This window comes from Sphaerodactylus townsendi, linkage group LG01 (genome assembly GCF_021028975.2).
Source record: "Sphaerodactylus townsendi isolate TG3544 linkage group LG01, MPM_Stown_v2.3, whole genome shotgun sequence".
NCBI lineage: Eukaryota > Metazoa > Chordata > Lepidosauria > Squamata > Sphaerodactylidae > Sphaerodactylus > Sphaerodactylus townsendi.
The window spans coordinates 94,413,255-94,429,905 of NC_059425.1; the positions used below are offsets into that span (position 1 = coordinate 94,413,255).

At 42.7% G+C, this 16,651-nt stretch overlaps 1 protein-coding gene across 3 annotated transcripts in view; it reads left to right on the plus strand.

Moving 5' to 3' along the window:
* The window catches only part of AGPAT4 (1-acylglycerol-3-phosphate O-acyltransferase 4), a 74,186-nt gene that overhangs the window by 25,249 nt on the left and 32,286 nt on the right, over positions 1-16,651 (plus strand). For all 3 annotated transcript variants that reach the window (XM_048487741.1, XM_048487759.1, XM_048487750.1), the window contains exon 3: positions 14,403-14,572. In XM_048487741.1, the coding sequence (XP_048343698.1) occupies positions 14,403-14,572 (170 nt within the window). The remainder of the gene's footprint in view (positions 1-14,402; positions 14,573-16,651) is intronic.

The following is a 16,651-nucleotide window of genomic DNA, read 5'->3' on the forward strand; positions in this document are numbered from 1 at the left end:
GGGTAGATTTTTATTCTTTGTTTGGGTTTGTGCTGTAGCATGGTTAGGCTAAAGCCAAACACTTGATTTTGAAACTATAGGTTGTTGGGAGCATTCTGTTCGTGGAATGAAGTCTGTAGTTTCCTAGGCATGGAATTTGTGGGGCTAAAAACAATTTTCAATAGTCTGATATTACAGAAGTTCACTCAGTTTGAGCAAGAGCTATATGTTGGACAAGATTCCAAAAAATTGTTTTTAAGTCTCAAACATTTTTGAGAACCTAATTTTTTCCCCTAGCTAACTGTATTTAGAGGGAATTTCAAATTCTAATGTATTCACTAAAAGTGCTTCACTTTGCTTTCAATGATGGTTTGTTTGTATGTCAGAAACTACAATTCCAGTCGAGTTAATTTAGTGTGGAGAAAGCTTTTAACTGCTCTCAGGGTCAGAGATAGTTTATTATGGTTGCCTTAACACTTGGCTTGTTTGTGCAAAAAAACACCGATTGCCTTGTGGAACTTCTGACAAATCCAGGGCAACATGTCAAGGGCTTCCATATGAAAAAAAGAATCTAATCTGACACCAGATTAGTTTGAAACATTATTTTTTCTTTCTGGAACTATAAATAGAAATGGGGGTGCATTTATTTCTCTGACTACTGCAGTTAGCAGAGGTTGAAACTGCATTGCAGTTTATCTTTTCCTGTGGGTTTTTTTTTTATATCAGAAGTCCAGACTATTTAAAAATCGGGACAACCAATTCTCAGGGCTCCTTCACTTTATAGTTTGCAGCCCAGGGCCTAGAACCACTGGCACACAACACAGCCTCTTCAAAGGGGCTTATTCATAGTAAATTCTTCACCACCTATTAGTAAGATTACCATTAGGAAATGAATGCTCAGGTATTGCTGAGGCATTTCTCACAACTGAAAGAGAAGAATATCTTTAGAAATTGAATAGGCACCTTGTTTAATCAACTTTGTGTATTATTGACAACTTTGTGTATAATCATATCTTGATAAATTTGGTAGCGCTAGTGTGAGGCTGCTTAAGACTGCACAGTGACAACATAAAATATAGTTACATTCTTCTAAGTCTGTTAAATTCTGTATATTAAGAAGGATGTAACTGCTTAAGAGTATAGTGATAGCTGATCAACTCAAGATTATATTAACAATACATCTCCCGGTAGCAGCATTTTAATTCTGTCTGTTGCATAACATCTGAAAGCAACTAATTGATTCTACTTACTATGTCTGTGTCTTATGTCTACACACCTGCATTGTAGCAGCTATGAAATGCTGACAAAAATTATTGATGTTGTGGATTTGAAATAAAATAACCTATATGCTTTTTAAATTCTGTTTCAGTCTTTAATGATAATTAATGCTTTAATAAGTCAATTTATTTGCAAGGGTTTTTTGGCCTGTTACTAAAAATATTCTGATTCCATTTATCTTCTATAAACCAGGGACCTCAGCTGATCCCTGAACTGAGGCTTAAGTTGACAATAACTTAAAGGGGGCTTTCACCAGGCAGGAAGGCCACAGATCAAGGATGCTCGTATATGTCCCCCAAAGGGCATGATGCTCTGTGAACAAAAACCTATTGGTGATCCCTGGCCTGAAACGTGTCTAGCTGTCGTTGACTAGGAATGCTCTTGTCCAATTGGTGTAATACATTTCCATTTTGTGCCAGATCTCAATCCCCAGTCAGAACCAAGTCTGCTGCAGATACACCTTGAGATGGCTCTGTGGCCAACTGCTCCAATGTACAGGCATTTATTGTGTCTAGAAAGCTTGTTTCAGTGGGATGATGTCTGTACATATTTTTCCAATGAATTTGGGGGTTGTTGAAGTTATATAGTTTTGCAGCTTTCTTCCCCTCTGATCTCCTCCCTTATCTCCTTCTCCATCCCAAGGTCACCTTTCTGGTTTTGATGGGAGGTGATAGTAACCCATACTTTAAAGTAACCCTTAGATCTTCCTCTCTCCACTCACCATGATTCCACCAGGATCCTTCTCCTAATGTTTTTTAGCTTATTTGACTGTGTACTCCCTTTGATATACAGAGCGACACCACTCCAACACATCCCTCCATGGCCTGTGTCTAGAGTTTACATTCAGGGATAACAGTTTCTCATTGATTTTCCTTATTCCACCAGTTTTTTGAAATGCCCACTATATCTGTATTGATTTTAGCACCAAGCCCTCCAGCTCCTTGATTGTGATTTGGAGATTTCTAATACTTGCATACAGACACATGTGTCTGATTTTTCTGTCTGTCCCTGCCTCCTTCAGCTGTCTTGTTTCTTCGTATAGTCCTACTTTACTTTCATTCTGAAGTTCTGACTCTCTCCCAGTGGCATACCTGCCCAAAATGGTGCCTGGGGCAAGTACTGAATTTGCGCACGCACACACACACCCAATTATGGCTAGGGGGTAGCAGAAGCAGTGGGCAGGCGGCAGGAGGGAGCGAGGGCGATGGAGGTAGTGGATGAGTGGCAGGCAGCAGAGGTGGCAGGCTGGCAGCAGAAGCGGTGGGCAACTGGTGGGGTAGCAGAAGCAGTGGGTGGGCAGCAGAAGCTGCGGGCAAGCAGCTGGGTGGTGGCAGATGTGGCGGGCCAGTGGCAGAAATGGCAGGTGAACGGCAGAAGTCACAGGCAGGTGGTGTGTGTGTGACAGAAGTAGCGGTCAAGCAACAGAAGTGGCAGGCAGAGGTAGCTGGTGGGTGCGGACGCAGAAGCCTCCTAGAGGGATTGGCCAAATGCACTCCCCACGTGTTACTTCAAAGTGGCACCTAGGAAGTCTGTCCCCTGTAGGTACTCCCCTGTTCACTCCTTCCAGTATTTTCCTAAGAATTTATACCATCCCTTTAGGGGAATGCTCCAAACCAGAGGCTCTCCAACTTCTCTCAGCTTTCCTCTGGAAGTTAATTTAAAAGCCCTCTTCTACCTTTTTGATATAAAATGCCAGCAAATGATTCCCTTTCAGTTCAGGTGAACTCCATCTCTTTTGTACAGGTTTGACTTGTTCCAGAGAAGTTCCTAAGTGCCTAACAGATGTAAACCCTTCCTCCCAACACCACTTTTGCATTCATGCATTGTGTCTGTCCAGCTGCCCCTGCATGTGGAACCTTCTGAAAATGCTAACGTTCTGGTAAATATTTCTAATAGTGTGGAACCCAAAAATCTAGCCAGAGGTAAGACACAGAATGCTTTCATTAAAAAAAGAACAACCCCCCCCCCCTTTGTTATTGCCTTCAGTGCCCTGACTGTTTGTCCATGAGGTTCCAGGAAGATGTCTGAACATGCCCTTTCTCTTTTAAGAGTGTTCCTGTAGGTGCAGCAGGTGAGAATTCCCTTGGGTTAAAGGAAGCAGTGGCAGAAGCCAATTTGTAGTGCAATGTAGTAAAGGCATAAAGTGGCTGATTTCTTTTCCTTTTGATTGTGGTGTTCCAACTTTTTCTAAAGTATGTTCTGAATCCTTTTTTTAAAATTTGCTGATGTGATAGGAAAGAACATATAGATATCATGGCACCTGTGCAACTTCAAATGTAAAAAAAAAAATTCAAGCTACTTGGTTGCTTTCATAACATTGTTTCATGATTTTTAAAAGATCTCTTTTTTAAAAAAGAAGAAGCATTTTTTCCTGTTCAAAACGGGAATGAATTTTACCTGATAATTTAAAAATTGGATAAAGCCAGTTTTTATTATTGTAGCAAGGCTCCTAGCATTCATTATTCCTGACTGGGCATTGCTAATTTCAAGGGTGTGCGAGGCTAATTACCAACTTGAAGGAAATCATTTTACAACACTTTACAAAGTTGCGCCTTCCTGAAACTGATGGAAACCTGAAACTGATGGAATGAAGGGGTGTGTCTCTGCATTGATGTAACATCATGAAACAAGTGTTTGCTGTAGGAGTCAGAATGAATTAATATTCATGTCTGTGTATGAGTGCATGGCTCACTTGTGTGATAATTTTTATGCCTATCCATATGAAAACAACCTTCTGACCTCAATTGAACTGGAAATTCCATACAACTTCTTCCTTTTGTGTATCAGATATAGCTGTAGTGTTAGAGCAGTTAGGCTGGTTTGTGTACCCTCGTTATTGCTTCACAGCTTGACTTTTTGTTTTGTTACTACTTGGAAAGTGGTCTTGGGAAAATAAGTTTACCATCACAAATCTTTTAAGTTTTTTTGGTTCAAGAAATTCCAAATGGTCGATTTGAAAATATTTTATTTCCATCTATTGTTTGAAGGACATTTTATAAAAGCAGTTATGTTACGTTATGGGTTGAATCCTGCCTTCTGTAGGTGACTAGGTACTAGAGGTGTTTAAAGAAAGTATTAGGGTTTTTTCAGCTAATATTAAACATCTGTCTTTAGTAATATACAGCAGAATAGAATATGTGGGTTTTTCTCAGTGATTGGCAGCACTGAGTCTCTCTAGGACAGGAAGAGCTGCTGTTCTGAAAGGCACGAACAAGTGAGATATGTGGTCTGAAACCTGAATCATGTGATGCAGCATGCACCGAACAACTGGATTGAGGAAACTCTTCAAGCTAAATTTCCTGTGTATGTAGGCAGAGTTACCCATGCTGAAGAAATAGGTTAAGACATGCTAGTAGATGTTACATCTGTACCTGCTATTTGTGTCATTGGGGTTACAGAGAGAGAAGCTAGTAGACAAGAATATTCAGACACTGTCCCTTAACAATGTTAGTAGAATTTTACTATATTGCTGCTGGAGCAGACATGTAATTCAATTTTTTGTATCCTGCTAACTATTCTTAATTAAAGGAATTAAAAGAGGCTTGTAAGGGAATACATAGTGTTCCAATCCACAAGTTAGTTTGCCTGTATGACATCTCTGTGTAAGAGAATGCAATGAGTAAAAGTCTGTCTTCTCCCCAAGTCTGATGAGCATGATACTTCATCATCAGTCATAGTTTAAAAAAACTTTTGATACTTTCAGTGCAGATTTTGAACTAAAGTGTACTTATGTAGATACTATCATATCTAAAAATGCAAAAATAATGACACTTAACACTGCATTAATTCTGCCTTGCAGCATAAAGAAACAAGGACAGCTCTTTAAAACAACTAGTATGATTGACTAGCAATAAAGCCCATTGTGGAACAAAATACAATGGGTCCTAGAAAAATAGTTGGGGGGCAAGGCTCACACTGAGGGGTGTAACCCCTCCCTCCTCCATGCAATCTGTGTCATCCAGCACCCAAGGAAGGGGAGCCAGGGAGAGAAGCTGATGCAGTTGTGAATCTAGGGGGGATACCGCCTCCTCCTCCCTCCTCTCCCCCAGGAGTGTGCTCCCCCACACTAGGAGTTGGGAAGCCAGGAAGGGGAAGTGATCCTGCATGCAGAGCTAAGCTAGCTTGGCTCTGTATTGATGATTGCGTTCTCTCTTCCCCTTCCTTGCTTTCTAACACCAGTAGGAGTAGGGAAGCAAGGAGGGGGAAGGGTTCCTCTGCACCAAGGATTGCATTCTCCTCCTTGGAGTTAGGAAGCAAAAAGAGGGAATCATTAGATGATCTCGTTTTCTCCTTCCCCTTCTTTGCTTTCCAACCCCAGCAGGAGTTGGGAAACAAGGAGGGGGAAATGATCCCCAGTACAGAGCCAAGATAGCTTGACTCAAGGGGCAGATCTGCCAGAGGGACATGGGGTGTTGCAAATCCCCGAGTGCCACCCATCTGATCACATGTGTGTGTTTGTGTGTGTGTGTGTGTGCAAAATCACCCCACAAAAAAATTAAGTCAGGTGCCATTTTCTGCTGGTACGCCTCTGCTCAACTCTGCACCAAGGATTGCATTCTCCCCTTCCCGATCCTTGCTTCCCAATCCTGGCAGGACTCAAAGAGATCTCAAAGACTGAGAGGAAAGAGCCTTGTTTTCACCAGGGGCTAGGAGGCCTGGTGTTCATGGAAAACAAGAGGGAAACTTAGTTCACGGGGACACTCCTAAAACCACACAAAGGGCTTGGCTATTGTTTCATGAGGTGACCACACCTAGATACTGAGCTGGAGAGCCCATGAGGGTGTGTTTAGCTTAACTGGCAGAGTTAAGTGTGGGTTTAGTGCAGGGGTAGGGAACCTGCGGCTCTCCAGATGTTCAGGAACTACAATTCCCATCAGCCTCTGTCAGCATGGCCAATTGGCCATGCTGGAGGTAGAGCTGATAGAATATGCGGACTAACTAGTATCTGCTTATCTGGAGAGCCGCAGGTTCCCTACCCCTGGTTTAGTGAAACCCCAGAGCTTAATCTGTCCCAAGCCAGTGTGAGTTCCCTTTGGAGTTAAGGGTGGGTTTTTCAGAAGAGTGTTCAGAACCATGTTGAAAAGATTTACCCTAAACAGAGACACCTGTGCACGTATGAAGTTATCTGGAAACAAACACCCATATTTAAATGAAACTGCATTTGCTCTGTAACATCTAAGCAAATATCTGCCTAAAGGAATCAGAAACGCTTAAGTACCTCTCTGTAACATCAAATTAGAAAGCTTGTAAAATAAAATCTAAGGCCCTTTCCGCACGGGCCAAAAACAACGGCCTGGGGGCGGTAAAAACTCCGCCCCCAGGTCGCCGTTTGCACAGGCGGCGCTGCTGCAACGCAGCAGCGCCAACCTGACTGCGCTCCCCCTCCCCCAGGGCGGCGTCAGGCCGCCCTAAAAAACAACCCTTGAAAGGGTTGTTTTTGAGGGGAAAGCGTCTTCCCGGTGGCGCGGTGCGAACAGCACCGCCGGGAACACGCTATTTCCCCTCCCCGTCCCACTCACCGTGTCCCCGTCGTCGGCCTGCTGGCCGTCGCAGCCCCACCCACGCTGTCCTCCGACCCACCCTGGGAGTAGGGACCGGGGCAGGAAGAAGAGGCGGACTCGGCGCTTGGAGCCGCCTGCCGTCAGCTTGCCGACGCTTCTGCTGAGGCCGCCAGCGATGCGTGCATCTGGCGAGCGGCCTTCGCCTCCCGCGCCGGGCGGTAATTCTTGCCCTCACGTGGGAGGCGAGTAGGAGCTGTGTCAGAGCGGCCTAACTTTGTTTTAACTTTAAAAAGCCTCTCTAAATTCCATGTTTTTTCCCTTAGAACTGGTGGCATCTTATTATTAGTCTTCCTGACAGGATTTTTGACTAAAGGGGCTTGGGTGTGTGCATGAATGGGGAGTGCCTAGGTTTCAGGCCTCGCCATTCTCAGCCTGGCAAATAGCACATCTGCATCAAGGCCACAGCTGGCCCAGCCATTATCATCGCTCGAGGCTATGGAGGTCTCCCCCTGATTGCATATTATTATTATTTATTATTATTTATTTGGATTTCGTAGACCGCCTCATCCCCGGAAGGCTCTAGGCAACATGCTTCCTCCCCTCTCTCTCTTCTGGGAGTGGGAGGTGTTGTACAGTCCCACAATTATGGAAAAACCACCCCAGGGAGATGTGCCGGACCACCTCATTGTCAATCTTCAAGAGGCAGTTGAAGATAGTTTTATTTAGGACTGCATTTTGACTGATTTAGCCTATATTATTGGCAATCCCATTTGGAGGTTTTAAACCATTGGCTTTTGATGAGTTTTATAATTGTTTTATAATTGTGTTTTTATAATGTTCTTTTTATATTGTAAACCATCTTGAGGTCTGTGAGGCAGAAAGGCAACTAATAACTGTTTTAAATAAATGAATGAAATTAATTCTCATGTTACATTCAGTGCATGTATTATGTGATTTTAACCCCACATTAATCTGAGTACTAGTCACCTGTTTCATTTGTAAAGTGAATGTGTGTTGGCTCTTTCTTACCAACAGATACAGAATGTCTCTGTATTACTGTACCTTGTGAATAGGGAACGTACACCTGCAGTTCTGTGCTGGAAACTCAGTTCCAGGGAGTAGTGAGCCTTGTTAAGGCATTTGTTTAGGTATTTATGCATTTATATATTTATTTATTGCTAGCAGGGCCCAGCCATGCGTTGCTGTGGCTTATTGTGGTGAAATGGGAAAGGAACAGTAGCAGCAAATCAATTGCAGAGGCCAGCAGTACGTGCTCATGGAAACGCGCAGGCTGATACTGTGCGATGTCATTGATGTGTGTGACCGCAACCTCCCTCACTTCTCTTCCCTTGCATGGCACCTCTCCCCCTACCTCCCTCCCCTTTCCCTTTGCTTGAGTGGGTGGGTCATATCCAGATGCTGTGCCCCCTCCCTCCCATCCCTTGCATGCCACCCCTCACTCTCTCCCCTCCCTAACATCTGTTCCCTTGCATGCCTCCCCCTCTGTCCCTTCCCTCTCCCACCCTCTCTTCCCTTGCATGCCACCCCCCCTCCCTTCTTACTCCTTCTGCTAGGCTGGGTGGGTTATATCCAGATGCTGGGCCTGCTCTCTCCCCTCCCTTGCATGCCACCCCTCACTCTCTGTCCCCTCCCTCACTTCTCTTCTCTTGCATGCCTCCCCCCTCTGTCCCTTCCCTCTCCCTCCGCTGAATGTGTATGAGAGTAGGTGTGTTGTGTGGTAGCAGTGGGTGAGGCACAGAGTGTGAAAGGTGCCTGCGTGTGAGGGGGGAACCCCAACTGACGTCTCACACAGCAACGTGTGTATGTGTTTCACGTCCACTCGAGTTATTGCCTATGTACTGTTTTCACTGTTCATATCTGAGTGAACATTCTAAAGGCACGAACATTCTAAGGGTGTCAGTTACACACAAGCAGCTTCATGGCCTGGTGCGCCAGGAAAAAGATGCTTTAACTGGCTCAGGTGTGTTGTTTGACAGCGGGAGGTACGTAAGAACACAGTCGGGGGAATGAGTGTCTGTGTCTGTGAAATTTTCAGAGCGTTTGGGCCAGCAGGTACGGGGTTATTCTCGAAGCAACAAACGCATGGTTCCATTTTTATGTATATAGATGCATATATTTATGTATGTATTTGTGTTGTTAACTTGGTTGGTTCCTGATTTGAATTTGATACATGGTACATGGTGCATTGTCCTGACCCAAAGCCAGTTTTTGCCCCATTGGGGAAATGTACATAGACTGTGCATTATGTTTCCCCAATGGGCCTGTTTGAGGTTGGGAATGACACTCGCTCCCTATGGTCCCAGTCCAAATCGACCTTCCACCATGTTTGGTAACTCCCAGTCTGGAACTTAAGGCATGCCATATGGACTTTGAAATTTGTGAATTAGCCCTGAGTCATACCATTGATTCTCCAGATTAGTGGAATCTGCTCTGATGGACAGCAGCTGTTGAAGGTCTTGGGCAGAGAAATATCTTTACTGAGATCCCTGCTACTGGAACTGATAGGGATTAAATTTGGGATCTTCTGTACTCAAAGCAAGTGCTTCAGCATGGACTAAGTATAAAAATGGTACCTTGTGCACACTTTGCAAACTTGCTCTTAAGGTGAACCTGAATATCAGGGATGGGGTCTGAGATGGAGAGAGTTGTTTGTCTGACCATCTTGTGAGTTCAGTTCATGACTGAACTGAGAAGCTTTTAAGCAGTGCATCTTGCTAACTTTGAAAGTTGAGAACCATTCAGTCTGTGTATTTTTTAAAAAAATAATGTGTGCTAGAATCTCACTTCCCTGTGTGGCAAATCATTAAAACCCTTTGTCTATTTTAAAACTAGAGGTCACTCATTTATCTGTTCTTCTATGCCAGGGGTAGGGAACCTTTAACACTCAAAGAGCCATTTGGACCCATTTTCCACGGGAAAAGAAAACACTTGGAGCCGCAAATAATTTTTGACATTTAAAATAAAGATAACACTGTATATATTGGGTTTTTTTACCTTTTACTCCGCTCATTCTGAGAAGCGCATGGATGCATCCGCCCTGCTGCCTGCAGGGTGGGTAAGGATGGGGCCAGCGGCTCGGCCTTGCCGCTCCAACAGGGCGGGCGAGAGGGGAAGCCCGCAGCGCGGCCCAGCTGGCTGTGGACAATTGGTGCGCTTGCCCTGCTGCCTGCAGGGCGGGCAAGGATGGGGCTGGCGGCTCGGCTTGTGGAGCCGCAGTGCAAGGGCAGAAGAGCCGCATGCGGCTCTCGAGCCGCAGGTTCCCTACCCCTGTTCTATGCTATGTGTTTCAGTGCCTCACAATTCATGTTCTTTTTTTGCTAGTAACATCCAAAGTATGTCGGACAAAAAATGAAAGTTTCTTGTAGCAGAGGGGTTGGTCAAATACTGGCAGTGCCATTAGTAGTGCTAATCAGAACACCAGTTCTTAAGATCCAGATAACTCATTAATCTTAGTTCTCAGTTTCCTTCCACAAAATGATCCGTATTCAAAATGGAAGCTGTTTCTTCTTTTTCACATTGCTGTAGTGGTTGTTACTTCATGTTTTGCTGCTTTTTAAAGGAAGATCTATTCATCTTTTAAAATATTTACGCAGATAAAACTGTGATCTGAGATGTTTGCATTTTTATTAACTATAATGTTCCTAAATAAATCTGGAGGTTGAAATTTCAAGGTTTTGATATTTTCAGGTAGCTAAAAAGAGTTAGTTGGGCAGGCCTAATTACCAGAACAACTGAGAGCTGTTCTGCACAGGTCAACTCAAGTGGAGAAGAGGCAGCAAAAAAGAAGGTGTTTTGCTTGACCTCATGCTGCTGAGCTCCTGGTTGCTGGGTAATAAATTGCTGTGGCAATCTGTGGGAGTACTCTGGTAGCAAGATGTTGGTATTAGAGCACAAAGCACGGCTGATTCCTCCTTGACAACAACAAAGAGAGGGGTTAGAACAGATATAACAAGAAGACATCAAAGTATTGCAGCCAGATATCCTGAATGTGCTGCATATGACCCAAGTTTGAATTTAAACCCTCTGGAGCTGAAACTAGAGAGCAGATTAGAAATAATTCAGATTGAGAAGGCAGGCAACAAACTTGAAGTATCTCCTATTAGATTTGTCATGGGCAAGTATCCAACTTAATCTGCTGAACGAAAGGAGGTGAAGTCTTGGAGGGCCTTTGAATTTCAAGCATATAATCAGTGTTGTTGATGCAAAAAGACTTTCTGTACAATCAGTAATTTGATGAATTATTCATTTCCTAACTTCAGTTTTATGCTTAGAAACAAGCCCACAGGATTAACATGAGATGCTCTTGACGAAAAGGTGGAACTTGTTTACACATCCTCAATAATTCATTCTTTTTTCAAAGGATTAATTCAGCAGCAAAGTATACAAAGTCATGTTTTCAGCTCCCTTTTCTCCCCTTTACACTGAACATGCACATATTGTTTTCTTCCCAGCTGTGTAATTTGTACAAGATGTTGCCAGATTTGACTGCTTTTACATACAGTCCTAAAATTAATACTGGCATGTGTTTATGCAAAACCAGAATAATATCATTTGCATGGAGTGTAGCGCTGCACTGGATTAATGACTGGTATATTTAGATCTGAGCATTAATATACTGATAGAGAAAATCACCATGGATTGGATCTAGAGTGAACTGGACACTTCCACCTGTTCTTTCTTCCTACTGCGCAGCCCCCACCCCCGGCTGCCCTGTAATTTGTCAAGGTGCCCATGAGCAACATTTCCTGGAGATCGGTGGGCTGCAGTGTTGTCTTTCCATCACACCCCGTGAATGTTACAGTTGCCTATTTCAGAGGCATTTGAGCAACTAAAACAAATGATTTAGTTTGGAAGGGGGATCATGGTATCAAGTTTTGGCAAGTGGGGAAGACTCTGTTTCAGACGTCACAGAAGCAACTAAATCTTTGACCCGCTTTCTAAATCTATATACAAATTGACTATTGTAGTATTCAGTCAAGAGGCATGTGTACGATGCATGCATGGTTTGTTTTTTGGTTTGTTCTTATTTCAGTTATGAGTGAAAAAGATACAAAATAAATCTCATAAGATGTTTTTAAAATGCATAGCTTTTTCGGGAGTTTAATCCTGGAAATTTTCAAAAGGTGTCTTTCACCTTTTCCTCCTCCCTCAATTGCTTCCTTATATAGAATCTTAAAATGTCATCCATTGGGGTTGTGTGTAAATTTGTGGAATAGTTTCCTGATCTCAGAAAAATATGTGTAGGAGATCACTTGAGCATTTGAAATGCTGATATAACTGATAAAGTAATAAAATAATTAAGGCATAGTGTAACTACCTTGAAAATAAATGTGCTTTGGAATTCATAATTCAATTAAAAGTTTTGCATCTATTTCTGGAGGAGCTGAATTAGGTACTATGATGCTAAGTGAGAATTTTTCAGGTGAAGGAATGAAGTACAACCTTTTGAAGCTATTTTCCTGAGAAAAGGTTCTAATTTTGGCAGACAGTTAACTCAGAAGTTGATATGCCAATTAGGAGCTTCTCTAATAGTGAAGAGACGTTTGGGGCTCTTTATTTTGGAGAGGAGACGTTTGAGGGAGGGATATGATTGAAGTTTATAAAATTATGCATGGGGTAGAAAATGTTGACAGAGATAAATTTTTCCCTCTTTCTCACAATACTAGAATCAGGGGGCACACATTGAAAATGCTGGGGAGAAGAATAAGGACTAATAAAAGGAAACACTTCATGCAACGTGTGATTGGTGTTTGGAATATGCTGCCACAGGAGGTGGTGATGGCCACTAACCTGGATAGCTTTTAAAAAGGCTTGGACAGATTTATGGAGGAGATGTCGATTTATGGCTACCAATGTTGATCCTCTTTGATCTGAGATTGCAAATGCCTTAGCAGACCAGGTGCTCAGGAGAAGCAACAGCAGAAGGTCATTGCTTTCACATCCTACATGTGAGCTCCCAAAGGCACCTGGTGGGCCACTGCGAGTAGCAGAGTGCTGGACTAGATGGACTCTGGTCTGATCCAGCAAGCTCTTTCTTATGTTCTTTGACTGAATAAACCTTCCAGAATCCTAATAGTACTGAGGCTCAAATTCTGTCTGCTGCTCCTAACACATCAGTTTTGTGGCTTAAAGAGGAGGACGGACCCATCTGCAGACCTGTGGACACAACTGCCAAATCAATTAAAATAACAAAGCTAATGTAAAGTTTTAACACAAAAAGGTAACTGAAAGCTCTGTCCTCCAGTTAGAGCTGTGCCAATATGTTTTCCCACAGTGATGCAAATGCATGTATATATTGTGTGTGTTTTTGTTAATCCTGTTTTTGTAGACCCTAAAATTTGCACAGGCCTAAAGTGGCTGATAAATAAGGCAGGGTTCTGAGATATGATGAGATCAAGCTAAGCCAGGCTATCCAAACCAGAGCGCAAGCTATCTAGAAACGTAAATATCAAGAAATTTTGAAATCCTATTGGGAAAAATGTGGTGGGGAAAATGAAGAGTCAGCAAGATTTCTAATTAATCCTAAATATATTTACTAGTTTATATAAAGTGAAATGCATCATGTACAATTTAGCTAACGTATAAAATTGTACAATTTGGTGTACATATGGAATATAAAAATATAAATACCTTAATTGTCTACCAGCATAACAGCCAGTATACTTAATGCATGGGAGAGAAAAAACTTTGAATTTCAGTGCCCTATGCTACCTCAGCCTGTTTATCTTAATTTTTGTTATCTGGTAGGTAGGAAAATTAAAATTGAAATTAGAAGAAATGTAGTATGTAAAAGTAATTTGAACAGAAATAGTTTTATACAATCGCAGTAAAGCTACTAACATATTTGGTTGAAATCTTTATTATCAAGCACATTATACTATATTAACTGTCTCTTGGGTTTTATTTTTCAGAAGAGATTTGTCCTTAGGTTCTATACATTTCACTTTAAATGCTAAATATAAGCACAATATAAGTTGGCTTGCCATTTGTCCCCTGACAGTAGACAATCTCCCACTAATGCTTATCTACAAGTGACTTCAGGACTTCTGTGCTGCTCTAGGAATTTCCCCAATCTCTGTGGTCTTTACCATAAAGATTGGGCAGAATGGAGGAAGTCATGTCACATTCTCTGAAAATCTACTCTCTCCAGGTGCCACTCTCTAAATCTCCCTAATTGCATAAAATATAAACCTATAGTGAATTAAAACCAGCAAATTCTTGAAACCAAGGCTTCAAAAGGTATGTTTCTGTTGTCCTTACTTCTTCCTAGAGGGGAGCACAAGAGTCCCTGGTCATTAGTGCTACAAGTTTTTTAGAATTCTGTCAACTATTTTCACTGGACTGTATCCAACTACAGTTTCTTTGACAAAACATTATTTTGTCACTCTCTCACTGCAGACCACAACTTTGATTCCTGTTTTCTTCATGAGGCTCTCCTTCCTCCCAGAGCCCAAGCTGGTGGGCTTCTGAGTGGCAAGAAGGGGAAATGGGGAAGTCCTACTTTGCAGGTGGTTTGGGACAACCACTTTGTTCCATGGAAATGAGAATATGCTCTGGCAAATAACTGGTATGTAGATTCTTTTGTACTATTTATATTTATTGATGTGTTGTTGTTTGTTCCAGAGCTGGTGATGTTGCTGGAATGGTGGTCAGGCACTACTTGCACCCTCTACACTGACCCACAGAATTACCACAAGTACGGGAAAGAAAATGCCATCGTAATCCTTAATCACAACTTTGAAATCGACTTTCTCTGTGGTTGGAACTTTTGTGAAAGATTTGGGGTTTTAGGGGTGAGTTTTTGACTAGCGTTTCAAATGTTTACATAACAAATCAGCTTTCACCCATAGCTTGAGCAGCTATGGTGTTGGTTGCTGTTTGAATACCACATTCCTCTGAGTCTATTACAGTCTTGCTTTCTATTGACATAGAACTATTAGTATTGTTTTAGAGGACAGAGAAGGTAGAAGGAATTTTGTTGATGTGCATCAATCTTGTGTAACTAGCAAATGACTGGGCCTGGCCCAGCACGCATTTTGTGGCTCCACAAGCAGCAGAAATGACAGATGTTGTAAGGTTCCTGCTGGCCTAACAAAGACAAGTTATACAGCCTTGGTAAGTATAGCAGTAGTTAGTGCAGCAAAAGCTTTTTTCTAGAATGGTAAAACTGGAAAGTGCCTGTAGTAATACTAAATTATTAGTATTATAATAATACTAGCGGGTCCTGGCCACGCGTTGCTGTGGCAATTGTCCTTCTCATCACAGTCCACAACCCACACAGATGTCCATGCAGGGCCAGTGATCCGCAGCATAGCCTTTTGGGGTGGTCAAATGGAATCCCTCTTTCCCTTTTCAATTCACATTGTTATGTGGTGGTGTCTTGTTTTTTTAGTATAATGTAACCCTTTCCATTCCACAACGGAACTGTCCAGAGTGCAAATCCTGCAGTTCATAAGGCTGGTTGACACGCACAGTCCTGGCTTGGGTAAGGCAGAACTGGGGCAAGGAGGCTATTCCAGTCAGGCAGCAGAAGCAGGGTGGTGAGGGGCTCAGATTGAGGCCAGCTCTCTGGGTTCTTAAAGGGCCATGTGCAAAAGAAGCGGAGCCAGTAGTGTTGGTTCACCCCCACCCCATGGATTTTCTTAGAAGAAAAAGGCAAACTCCAGCTCGCTTTTAGTAAAAGAGAGTTGTGATGAATATGGGTGAGGAAGTGGGTAAGTGGTGGTTGGATGTGAGGGAGGGCAGAGTGAGGTGTGTGAGGATGAGCTGGATGTGTATTGTGTGGTAGAAGTGGGTGAGGCACAGAGAGTGAAAGTTACCTGTGTGTGAGGGGGTGAACCCCACCTGACGTCTCACATGGCAAAGTGTGTATGTGTTTCACTTCTCCTTGTATTACCTAACAGTATTACCTATTTATTGTTTTCACTGATCATCTCTGGCCATCTGCACGAACATTCTAAGCCCTCATACCAAGCCCTCAGGCCACAGACAGACAGGCTGCACGAACATTCTAATGGTGACAGTTAAACACAGCCAGCTTCCTGGCCTGGTGCGCCAGGAAAAAGACGTTTTACCTGGCTCAGGTATGGACTTTCGGCAATTTGAAAGTCCGATTACCTGCCCAGAACAGGGAGGAACATCATGTGAAAATTTGGGGGTGATCCGTCCAGCCGTTTCGGCTTTAGGGTGTGACTAACAAAGTCACTGTTAGCTTTTTATATATATAGATATCAGTATTAAATTATACACTGCTGTTAATAAGTCTGACACCTTCATTCTGTAGCTGCTCAGGGTTGGAAAGCTCTTAACTCTATCAGTGATGCTTGTCTTGTTGATCATCTGATTCAAGGGGCAAGCACTCATGATGACAAATGGCATTTGTCTCTGGGGTGAAGCCAAAGCTTTGTGTATAGCTGCTATAGTATGGTGATAAAACAGCCTATAACAGTGGTTCTCAACTTTCCTAATGCCACGACCCTTTAATACAGTTCCTCATGTTGTGGTGACCCCCAACCCTAACATTTATCTATTTTACAGATGGAGAACACTGATGCAGAGAGATGCAGAGAGGTAGCAACACCTCTGTCCTGAACATCAGGAGAGATCTAGTCACCATTAGCCACTTAGTTTCAGTGGTAGTAAATAAAGATTAATTACTAGTATTTGAGGGTTACATCACGATCACGTGTTATGTTAATCACTGGTAGACAATAGCATTGTGATGAATTGTATCTGACAATGAGCCACTGCAGATTGTTACTTGTGGAACTTCTTTATTGTGTAGGGTTGATTCTCAGCAAAGAGTAAAGGTGCCTCTGTGAATCAGCCATAAACTTAATTAGTTTAGGCAGAAAATCCATTCATTCTGTGGA